The 11,938-nt window shown below is 35.3% G+C and overlaps 1 protein-coding gene across 2 annotated transcripts; it reads left to right on the top strand.

The window, feature by feature from the left end:
* Positions 1 to 2,235: 2,235 nt before the first annotated feature.
* Positions 2,236 to 9,132, top strand: LOC101739147 (developmentally-regulated GTP-binding protein 2). Of its 2 annotated transcripts, XR_009975428.1 has the most exons (9): positions 2,236 to 2,711; positions 3,260 to 3,420; positions 3,910 to 4,080; positions 4,624 to 4,767; positions 5,520 to 5,627; positions 6,264 to 6,421; positions 6,887 to 7,013; positions 7,614 to 7,983; positions 8,260 to 9,132. XR_009975428.1 is itself a non-coding variant. In XM_004932515.4 (8 exons), the coding sequence occupies exons 1-8, from the start codon at positions 2,648 to 2,650 to the stop codon at positions 7,773 to 7,775; spliced, it is 1,095 nt and encodes a 364-aa protein (XP_004932572.1). In that variant the 5' UTR covers positions 2,236 to 2,647; the 3' UTR covers positions 7,776 to 9,132. The 2 variants fall into 2 exon arrangements, 1 of the variants encoding a protein (XP_004932572.1); XM_004932515.4 differs by having other exon boundaries at positions 7,614 to 9,132.
* Positions 9,133 to 11,938: the final 2,806 nt, after the last annotated feature.

Genomic DNA, 11,938 nt, shown 5'->3' on the forward strand with positions numbered 1-11,938 from the left:
CATATTAAAATAGTCCGTGATATCGGAATCAAATGTTTTTTAGTGAAAGTCAAAATGTGCAACAAACTTTCAGCATCTATTCTCATGAACGAGCTTACGGGTCCAAAGAAAATCATATTCATGGAATTCTCCATTTTGATTCGACTGTCCATTTCATCGTAAAAGTCGTCATAAAAATGTATATTTTCTGAAATCATATTAAAATAGAATTCCTCCGTTATTAATTTTATCAAATTTAACTATTTCAGCCATGACAGAATGTGCATTTTTAGTTTTAGATGAGATCATAATCGCTACTAGTGCCTTTAGTCTATCAAAGTAATGTTAAATCTTCAGTGCCTTGTTCTGCAAGAGCGATCATAGAGTTCTTATCGTCTTCATAGTCGATCACCATATTTTCAATGGATTTCGTGTATTGTATGCTGTCGTGAACCATCGTGATACAGCTATATTGAAACAAAAATAAAATTTCATCACATACTCGAACTAAGTATTAAGTTGGTAGTACATTAAAATCAAGCACCATATTATTGAGTCACGGTTTTTATCATTTGCTTATTTGATTTCAATGTGAAATTACTAGCCCAAATATATTAAAATAATGGTCCTCGTTGACGAGTTGCTCCCTCTCATCCTTAAGGATCAACGTGACCTCAACTAGTAGAGTTAAAATAAAACAATTTACCATAAAATACAAATCAAATTATATCCAGGAATCATTTAACACGTATTCAATCTAATTGTAATTGATATTTCAATTTTCGTGAATAAAATATTTGTTACAAATAACGAGAAGGCTGTGAAATAAACTCCAATCTTAAAATCAACCTTTAGGTAGATCTACTTGTAAGTAGGTACGTACTTTCGTTACAAATAAGTGTTAGGTAAAGTGGATTGTAAAAAAAATGTATACTTACATATCACTGTACAAAATCTGGCAATAACCTAATCTGTTTCCAAGTTTAGATATCAGGCAATAAACTAAAACAAAATTTTTTTCGCATCTATTTTTTTCATAATTGTATCTTGTTAATATGACGGTAGCCGGATATATTTTTTTTTATTGCTTAGATGGGTAGACTAGCTCACAGCCCACCTGGTGTTAAGTGGTTACTGGAGCCCATAGACATCTACAACGTAGACGCCACCCACCTTGAGATACAAGTTCTAAAGTCTCAGTATAGTTACAACGGCTGTCCTACCCTTCAAACCGAAACGCATTACTGCTTCACGGCAGAAATAGGAAGGGCGGTGGTATCTATCCGCGCGGACTCACAAGTGGTCCTGCCACCAGTAATTACGCAAATTATAATTTTGCGGGTTTGATTTTTATTACACGATGTTATTCCTTCACCGTGGAAGTCAATCGTAACATTTGTTGAGTACGTATTTCATTAGAAAAATTGGTACCCGCCTGCGGGATTCGAACACCGTTGCATCGCTTCATGCACCGGACGTCTTATCCTTTAGGCCACGACGACTTCGAAATTATTTAACAGTAAAGCCATATTTCTCGCCACCGTTTTAAGCAAGCCATCCTTTTAAAGTCTAGTGATAACATTTAAATTCATTAATCTATGCAATATAATTTCAGTTGGTTTTTACTGGTAGTAGGGTGTATTGTATGCCTACATAGGCATTTTATTCGCTTCTACCTATTTCTACTGAAATTTTTTTGAGTTAGGTATATATAAACAATGGATGGGAATGGTCCGTCTACCTTTGACTACATTTTATCCGATAGACAGTCCCTACTTAAACGAGAAATGTTGACGAGGACAAGAACTCGTCTCATTTTCAAATAGTCTCTAGATTAATACTCAAATCTAAGCAAAGTTATGTCAACTTGTAGTTAACTTCAGAATCACGGGCATTGTGTTGGCACTAAATTTGGTCTTGCCTGAATTTAATTAACGTGTAGACTGTAAGACCCACCTTGTATTATAGGCTTTGTAATTGGATAGACAGAAGCCTGACTATCTTACTTTTTACCAAAATAAATGATAAAAAATAATTAAGACTGGTATCAGCTAAACCAGTTTGCTAACTGCACGAATTTCAAACCAGTAATAAGGGAAAAAATAAGAAGGTGATTAAAAAAAGATATTCAATTTGATAGAAACAGTGAGGAGGAGTATATAGCAATCACTTGAGAAGTTCAGGTTGTAAATCCATTTCTACCATACCAGAATAAATCATGCCAAATCGGCGGGGTTATAAAATGTTTGCTATGTCTTAATTGACCTGAGACAACAAAGGCTTTTTCTCAAATAAAATTTGCCAAAAAAGACAAAAGTATGTGAAAATATAATTCTAAGTATATTTTAATATTACGGCGGTTCCAACAAAATATTTAAAAAGGGTCACTAATGAAAATAGTGCGTTTTTGACAATTGACAGCACCATTTTGAATTTGACATTTTTGACAATGATGCGTCTAACCTATATATCCTAACCTTACCCACTTCTTTGTCGTAGACGATTCTAATAAACATAATTATATTTTGGATAGGCATTAAATAAAATTTAAGAATCTGTATAGTTTTTTAGTATGAAATGATTGATACTTGTTTTAATTAAGTAGCCGAAAAACATTATCAATTAATTGACTGCGTGGTAAATAGTTGTCAGATAAACTCGCCGAATCATGGGGATTTTAGAGAAAATATCAGAAATTGAGAAAGAAATCGCGAGAACACAGAAAAATAAAGGTAAAAAAACTACAAACATGAAATTATTGTAATCAGATACAAACCATAATCGAAGTTTATAGGAAAAAGAAGTTTCAAATTACAAACATCAAATGAAATTATGTATGTGGTTCATCGATAACAAGCGAATCGTCCCTTTGGTCATAAATAATAAAAAATTAAACGGAGTATTCTATAAGTTCTCATTTAAAGTTTAATTGGGTTTGAAGTTGCTTTCAAAATTATATACTTTGAAACATCCTTAAAAAATATATTATATTTTTCAGAATAATTTCAATGTTAAAATTTTTTGATAAACACCACTCGTGCTTGATATCAGTTTTCTTAATTGTATATCTTCATTGATGCTATTAATGAATGAAGAATTACAGGAAAATATACTTTTTGAGCTGAAGTAACTTGCTTAAAAAAGTTATTTGTGAAAAACTTATTGCAGTAGTATTTATATAATCAATGGGCTTGTTCACCCATCAATAGCAATAAAAATCACAAAGTATTTATTAACATTACCTTTACTTAATTTAAATTATTATTCATATATTTTTCAGCTACTGAATATCACTTGGGTCTCTTAAAAGCCAAATTAGCAAAATATAGATCACAGTTGCTGGAACCTTCAAAAAAAGGTGGAGACAAAGGTGAAGGTTTCGATGTGCTAAAGTCTGGTGATGCTCGAGTTGCTTTGATAGGCTTTCCTTCTGTGGGTAAGGTAAGAAATGTTGTCATAGCATGAAAGGTTGTATCTCTAATTTAATAAATAAAATGATTATTGCTGATGAATGAATTCAGTTGTTGTGAAGTGATGAGCCCATAGATATCACAAGATAAATTTTATCATTTGTTTGTACCAGCATACGGCCACCTGGTTGTCCTGCCTTTAAAATAGGAACGTATAATTGCTTTGTGCGCAGAATAGGTAGGTAGGTTGTCCTGTCATCAAAAAAATAACAGAAAATATGCTATATATAATAGATTTAGAATTTAAATTATATTATTAGAATATAGCGCGAAACATGGCTTTACTGTTATATATTATTATCTTCTATTTTTCAGTCATAACAAAACTATAACTGAAAAATATCATACGCATAATCACCTATTTTAATCTAACTTGATGAACCTTTAAAGTACATAATTAAATATAGATTATATTCTTTATACATCATAGAATTTATTCTCGAAAAACTTAAATTTTCAGTCGACCCTTTTATCGACCCTCACTCACACACATTCAGAAGCAGCAAGTTATGAATTCACAACGCTGACATGTATACCTGGAGTTATAGAATATCGCGGTGCCAACATACAATTGTTAGATTTGCCTGGAATTATTGAAGGTGCTGCTCAGGGCAAAGGTAGAGGAAGACAGGTAACTCAAACCACTGACTCCATTTAAATAGATTTATGAAATACTTGTAAAATTTTGTTGTTGTCTTTTATTTTTTATTGCTTAGATGGGTGGACGAGCTTACAGCCCACCTGGTGTTAAGTGGTTACTGGAGCCCATAGACATCTACAATGTAAATACGCCACCCACCTTGAGATATAAGTTCTAAGGTCTCAGTATAATTACAACGGCTACCCCACCCTTCAAACCGAAACCCATTACTGCTCCACGGCAGAAATAGGCGGGGTGGTGGTACCTACCCGTGCGGACTCATAAGAGGTCCTACCACCAGTCTCATAGTAAAATTCGAATGTAAATACAGTAATACTTGGTAACGAATTGGAAATTGGTTGCTGCAGCTGAATTACGTGTGGTTTGTGTTAAAGTTAAATTTTCCTCTTGCCACACCGGTTCAACCAACTAGTTGATAAGCCGTTAATGTCAATGACCCCAGGGAGTAACCACCAGTACCAGGATCTATTACAAGAGGTACAATTCAACTGAAACTGTTATTTAAAAAAACAGGTTATAGCCGTAGCACGTACTGCAGACTTGGTATTAATGATGCTGGATGCTACAAAACCATATGTGCATAGACAACTTCTAGAAAAAGAATTAGAGAGCGTCGGCATCCGTCTGAATAAACCTAAACCTAATATTTATTTTAAGGTATGTGTTATACTTTAATTTAAAATTGTACCTTAATATCAAAGTAGTTAGTTAGTTATAGTTAGAACTATTAATTTTATATTCATTTATTTTCAATGATATAACAAAATAACTTAAGTGAACAAAAGCAGAAAACAATTTTAACTGGCCAAGTTAAATATAACTAATTTTCGTTATGTACTAATTTAAAAGTACAGCATTTATATTTTTCGGGCCCACAAAATCGACCACTAATGGACATGACATGAAACAATATCCACTCAAAAGAGTGCAATCTGACCACTAAATGTGGCTTGTAATTAGAATAAAAAGTTAAACTTAAATAAATCTTTGAAATACTCTCCTGTCTAGAATTCACTTACTATAGATGTATATTATTATTTCTGTACATTCAAAGAGTATTTTTAAAAGTTCAGTTTTTTATTCAGTTGTTAATTTGTAATTTTTATGTTAAGAAATTTGTCAGTTTTGATATTTCTAGAATTTTTATGTTTACCCAAAAATTGGAAGTATATGACTCCGAAGATTAATTCAATCCCTAGTCTCGGGTTTATTAGTTCTATGACAATATAATGTAGAAATTAGGTAAGTTCAAGATGTGAAATCTAAGTCTAGTTAATTTGAACACAACTCTAATTGTAATTTTCAAACTGGAGTTAAAATTATGAGTCATTGTCCACATAAACAGTAGTAATAACATAAAAATTTGTCAGAAACTATAATTACCTCAAAAATAATTCATTAACTTACAGGTGAAAAAAGGTGGTGGCTTATCATTTAACTCAACTTGTCAACTAACTAAAATTGATGAGAAAATGGTGCAAATGATCTTACATGAATACAAGATATTTAATGCTGAGGTATGTAGTATATAGTCATTACCTACAAAGGCAAACCTAGGTATAAGACCATTAGACCTCCATTCGATATTCAACATAGCCCAGTCTTGATTATGCATATTGGAAACCCAGGACACAAGAACAAATACAAACTAAACCCTGAATCTTTAATAAAAGTTCAGACTCTGACTGAGAATAGTTTCAATAGTTACTAAACACTGACTAAATACGGGCATCAAAGTTTGATCCCCTGTTTTCCTACTGAAACTGGTTTCACTTGGATTTGATGTATTTACATATTGAAGAGTGTGCTTATGCCAGTAATATGTATGCCACTCTTGACAGCTGTTGCAATTTTGAAACTAGGCAAATACTATTATGTGAAATGTGTTCAAAGGAGGGGTAAATATTGGTAACCTGACAAATCAGTGGACGGCTGCCAGCTAATTTACTGTATAAGACAAAAGCTGGTGGTACCTATTCATATGGGCACGCAATGTACGCTCTACTAATCACAATTGGACTATTTTTTAAAAATTCTTAGCCCATTTCATTTTATTACGCAATAATGTCCTTCGTAGTAGTTAGGTGTAGTACAAAATTTGTGTTTTTAGAATATTATTTAGTACCCGCAGTTTTAATAAAAAAAAAACGCAGGTTCTGTTCCGTGAAGACTGCACACCGGACGAGCTCATAGATGTTATACTCGCGAACAGAGTGTACCTGCCCTGCCTCTACGTCTACAACAAGATAGATCAGATCTCCATCCAGGAAGTCGACAGGATAGCGAGACAACCGCATTCTGTAGTCGTTAGGTGAGCTGTACTTTGCTTAGATTTAGTTCTTATTCAACCAAAATACCAATAAGAAGACAAAGTTAGCAACTAGAAACGATTGAGAGAACTTAATAATTTGTTTTATCTCCAAATTGTATAAAATATTCAAGGTTCATATTCAAAATTTAATTAAGACTTTTTAAATTCATGTGGTTTGTATCTATTTCTTGTATCTTTTATCATTGTATCTATCTCTTTGTCACTGATCTCGTGAACGACTTTAAACTTATTCAGTTCTCTTTTTATTTTATTTATGTAGGTCTCTCTCTATGGTTTAAATTTACAATTCACTTATGATTTTAATCAAACTCGCCCCTCCGTTAATTGGATATTGTAGGTGATGCTGTGATTCGTTTCCAGAATTTTGTATATTAAGAGCAGAATAACTGCTGGGCCTACTAGTAAATCACAAAAAATATTTATTCGTTTTGTATTTTATTCCAGTTGTAATATGAAACTGAATTTGGATTATCTGCTAGAGATACTCTGGGAATATCTGTCTCTTATCAGGGTATATACCAAAAAGCCTGGACAGCCCCCAGATTTTGATGATGGACTTATCCTGAGAAAGGTGAATTGTTTAATTATTTCCTATTTATTTTACATGATAACTGAGTAGGTTTTTTTTACACCTGGAGTGTTGATATAATATAGTTTACATACTTAAAAAAAATTAACCACAGAGTTGAAATTTTCCCTTTTTGTTCGTGCCGGGTGCCAAACCTCCTACGGGGTCACCGCACCTAGTGGTCATGTGGGACTTCACGATCTGCAAGTGTTGGGAGCAGACTGCGGGCCCAAGGAATTTTAGGACCAAGTTCAAATTTCCCCTAACTTAACATTTTATCATCATCCTTGGGTGAGCCTTAGCCTGGTCCAGTATGTCTCTCCAGACTGCTCTGTTCAGGGCTTTCTCCTTCCAGTTCCTGAAACTGATAACTTTGAGGTCGCGCTCCACGCCATCCAACCATCGGAGTTTGGGTCTGTCACGACTTCTGCGGCCCTCTGGTTTGCCATAGAGCAGTTGTATTGGCCTTCTGGTATTCTCCATTCGAACCACATGTCCTGCCCATCGTAGGCGTCCAATTTTTATTAGTTAATTAATAATTAACTTAAAATTTTGCATTACAATAATTTTAGTTTCTGTATTAATTTCTGAGTATGATTCCAGGGTGTGACCGTGGAGCACGTCTGCCACTCCATCCACCGGACCCTGGCCGCCCAGCTGAAATACGCGCTGGTGTGGGGCACCAGTACCAAGTACTCTCCGCAGCGTGTCGGCATCAACCACACCGTCAACGATGAAGATGTCGTCCAACTTATCAAGAAATAACCTCACGCGTGTCGTATTGTTCACCCACGATCCTATTAATTTCATGTTGACAACCATTTTAAACCTTATATCGTTCAATTTTAATAAGCAACTGCCATTAATAAAAACACTGTTGAAAGTAATGTTAATTAAATTAAAATTATCATTAAATCAGTGCTGTTGTGAAAAATTTATTATAATACAGTTAAAGGACACTAGAGATAATTGAGTAGACTATTATCAAAGCCGGCAATGTGACTTTTGGACAATTATTGGTAAATCAGAAAAACGAATTATTGACTTTGTATTTCATTGGCAGTCACAAAACTCTTCTGAACGACATCTTAGATAAATAACAGGTTAAGTATTAACCTTTATTTAATGCAGGTTTTGAACCGTATTCTTTGAAGGAGACGATTATATTCAAATCAATCTGTATTGACATATCAATAACATTTTTTTGTCCAAATGCACAGATTGCCACCTTTGATAATAGACTACTCAGTTATACTTTGAAATTGCTGCTCGAACTTTACAAAACTTCAGTGACCGCCATTTCATTATTGATGACGTCATTTGTGGGGCATAATAAACGAGTTATACACTCTAATATAAAACGATTGGCCACATCTGAAAACCACGTTTGGTAAATTAAATAGCCTAGCGTGAAGAACGAATGCAAAATATTAGAATTTATTAGATTTCATTCAAGGGCTCAATTCCCACTTCGGGCTATTATATGAGGAACCAGTTTAGTATTTGAAACACATGTAATTATGTTATAGATCCCTGGTTCCTATAGTAAAATGAACCAAGCTAATTCTTGTATTCATACACCTATTTTTTAGTTTGTCTATGTTGTATTTACTACGAATATATTTGATTAACATTGATATTGAAAAGACCAAGGTATAATCACCAAGAGGTATAGAAAAGTTTTGTCTTAACGAAACAGAATGCTAAAGAAAATACTTGGATGATTTAACTATAACAAAACGAATAAGGAAGTTAAACATTCAAATTTAAAAGTAATAAAAGATGATTTTTCATTAATATTTGGTTTTAAGTTTTGAATGTCCAATAAATAAATAGGCTGAATTATAGACAATAATAATACTGATTCGATTCGTTGTAAATGTTATAGATACGCGTAATTTTTTTTAAATTTGCTGTTCAATTGATTTTGTTAATTAGAATTTCGCGTCTCGAACGTAAAAGTTAAATTTCTTGGGACATTATTTTTAAATAGTAATTTGAACGTTTCCATTTCCCGTTAGTGCCTGTGCCGAGAGCCATACAAGTTTGTTTTGGTGTTTGTACAGTTCATAATGTATATATTACTCATTTTTAAGCATTGAAATATATTGTTTTGAATGAATTCGCTCCTGTATGTTTTCGATTGCCCCTGTTAAGTCGACGAGCTCACTGACTATCTGTGTGCTTAGTGCGAGTTTTTTAACGCTTTCGATAGCGTAAAAGTTAACCCAATTTTGTATGCAGTTGGAACAGCGCCCCTAGCGGCAAACGGATCCCATTCGATACAAATATGAGCTAACTTTTACGCTGTCGAGAACGTTAAAAAACTGGCACTAAGCACGCTGATGGTTAACGGATCCGGGAACTTCATAATGTTAGCTACGTTAGCCGTCCGCTTGCAAAGTGTGAGATCGAAGTTTCAATATAGTAGTGTGTCTTACCATTAAAAAACTGAACAAGCCGCGGCTCACGTTACGGCCTGCCAGCAACTTTACAGGAAGATTAAAATTTAGAAAAAAGAACAAAAAAAAATACTACTTTTTTTTATTGCCATTTTAGGCAGACGAGCATACGGCCCACCTGATGGTAAGTGGTCACCATCGCTCATAGACGTCAGCAATGCCAGGGGCAGAGCCAAGCCGCTGCCTACCGTAAAGTACTCTCCGCAAGCCTCGTTTGAAGAAGGACATGTCATAGTGGTCGGGAAACACTGTGGAGGGGAGTTTATTCCAAAGCCGAAACGTGGCAGAAAAGATCTTTGGAAACGCACTGTCGATGAACGCAGTGGTTCCAGATATTATGGATGAACTCTGCTCCGATGGCGAGAGGTGCGATGATAAAAATTCTTTTAAAAAACATAAAAATTAAATTTACTAACTCAATTAAAAACATCGAACTATTGATGCTAATACCAAATAAAACGCGCCTTTAATGGCAAAGATAATTGTCGCGTATTAACCGAAATGTCGCTTAAACCAAATAGCCTTTCAGCTCTCGATATATTTTTTCGAATATTATTATACTACATTAATTATACACTGTCGAGATCGTGAACTCGTCTTTGCTTAGAAAAAAATGTATCTGTTTTGTGGAATTTAAGCACCGGCATCGCTAATAAGACGCCGGAGCGCTCGCATCCAGTGACGCGACTGTGCCGGCGTTCAAGCCCCGCAGGCAGGTACCTATAAGCCGCGCCAATAAAGAAACGAATCGAAAATGGCGTCTATGTACCTGCACTGACAGATGGTAGGGTCAACAAATAAAAAGATAGAAAATTATTGTAAAAAAATATAAAAAAACAAATGAAAATGTACTTTACTTTATGCCCTGGCAGAGGGGGCGGTGTCTCATCTGGGAAGCAACTTGCGTAGACACTTGCTGCCAGTCATCTAAGTCGCACAACTCGAAAGTAAAAAAAACTCGAACTCAACAAACAACAAAGTCAGAACTAATATTTTTTTGCATACAGTACGCTAAAGACAGCAATAGTTTAGAGGGAGAGCGCATGTTCGCCGCCGCCATATTAGATTCGTTTCTTTATTGGCGCGGCTTATACCAATTTTCGCTGAGGCATGTTCACGAATGACTCCCACGGTGAAGGAACGATATCATGTAATAAAGATCAAACTCGCAAATATTATAAATTGCGTAAATGCTATACGATCGAGACCTCAAGGCATAAGTTGCTCACTGAGTTTCTCGCCGGATCTTCTCAGCGGGTCGCGATTCCGAGCCGGTGGTAGACTGCGAACAATGGTCTTGCTAGGGCTAGCGTTAGCAAATTCTCTGAGATTCTCGGAGTTTTTCTGAGCCCGTGAGCTCACCTACCCGTCGGGGCGTAACTCGAATACCCTCTTACCAGCGAATAGGTAGGGGAACAAAACTTGGTCGGCATTAACGTTGTGATGTGTACTGGCTTCAGTAACCACTTAACGCAAAGCAAGCCGCCTCATACGAGTACAGCGGCTGCTTTATTCTTTAAGCCAAAATGTAAAGTACGTGCGTACACGTCAAGGCTTTGGCAAACTCATTTGTATACAACGAGATTGGGATATCTTCTACTCCCAGGTCTGTCAGTTTTTCTATGAAACTCCGAACACGTATGTAACATAATAATAAAATGTAAAATCTCTGGTACTAATTGATTTTTCAAATGCGTTCAATGCCGTCAATCACGATATCCTCCTATCTATTTTGTCCTATATGATGATCTCTCCTACAGCACTGGAATGGTTTTCATCATAACTTCCGGGACGCCAGCAGTGTACTCGTATTGATAACACCTCTTCAAGTTGGTGCAGTGTCAACTCTGGCGTGTCCCAGGGCAGTATTTTGTTTCCATTATTATTTTCTATTTTTATAAATTTCTTAACACATAATCTACAGTGTGCGTATCATCTGTATGAGCTTTATAGATATACGACTGTAGAGTCTATTTCTCAGGCAATAAACCAGTTAAATAGGGATTTGGACTACATATGTAGTTGATCAACTAAGTTTGGCTTAACCGTGAATCCAACGAAATACCAAGCCATTATATATGCCAAGCCATACGCTTAACTACTATGTCACTCCCATCTATATTCTATAATGGTACAGTGATTCCCCTAAGTTCCGTAGTTAAGAACCTAGGCCTTTACATAGACTCCACCACACTCGACTGGAAAGCTCAAGTATGTTACGTTGGACAAAGAACCTCTGGAATTCTTCGTGCTCTGTATCGGCTCAAGAATTTCTTACCATCAGCGACTAAGACTATGCTAGTACAAGCCTTGATCTTCCCTATAATTGATTATGTTGATGTATGTTATTTTGACCTGAATGCAGACCTTCTTAATAACTGCATTCGATTTATTTTTAATCTTCGTAAATATGATCATATATCTTCCTACCGTGCTCAGCTCAAACTTCTACCGATTCGCCAGCGT

This window comes from Bombyx mori, chromosome 17, assembly GCF_030269925.1.
Source record: "Bombyx mori chromosome 17, ASM3026992v2".
NCBI classification, from domain to species: domain Eukaryota; kingdom Metazoa; phylum Arthropoda; class Insecta; order Lepidoptera; family Bombycidae; genus Bombyx; species Bombyx mori.

Coding starts and splice junctions, on each gene's coding strand:
- LOC101739147 (XM_004932515.4), top strand. CDS start 2,648: ATGGGGATTTTAGAGAAAATATCAGAAATTGAGAAAGAAATCGCGAGA. Junction 2,712..3,259: donor GAGAACACAGAAAAATAAAG/GTAAAAAAACTA, acceptor TATATTTTTCAG/CTACTGAATATCACTTGGGT. Junction 4,081..4,623: donor GCAAAGGTAGAGGAAGACAG/GTAACTCAAACC, acceptor TTAAAAAAACAG/GTTATAGCCGTAGCACGTAC.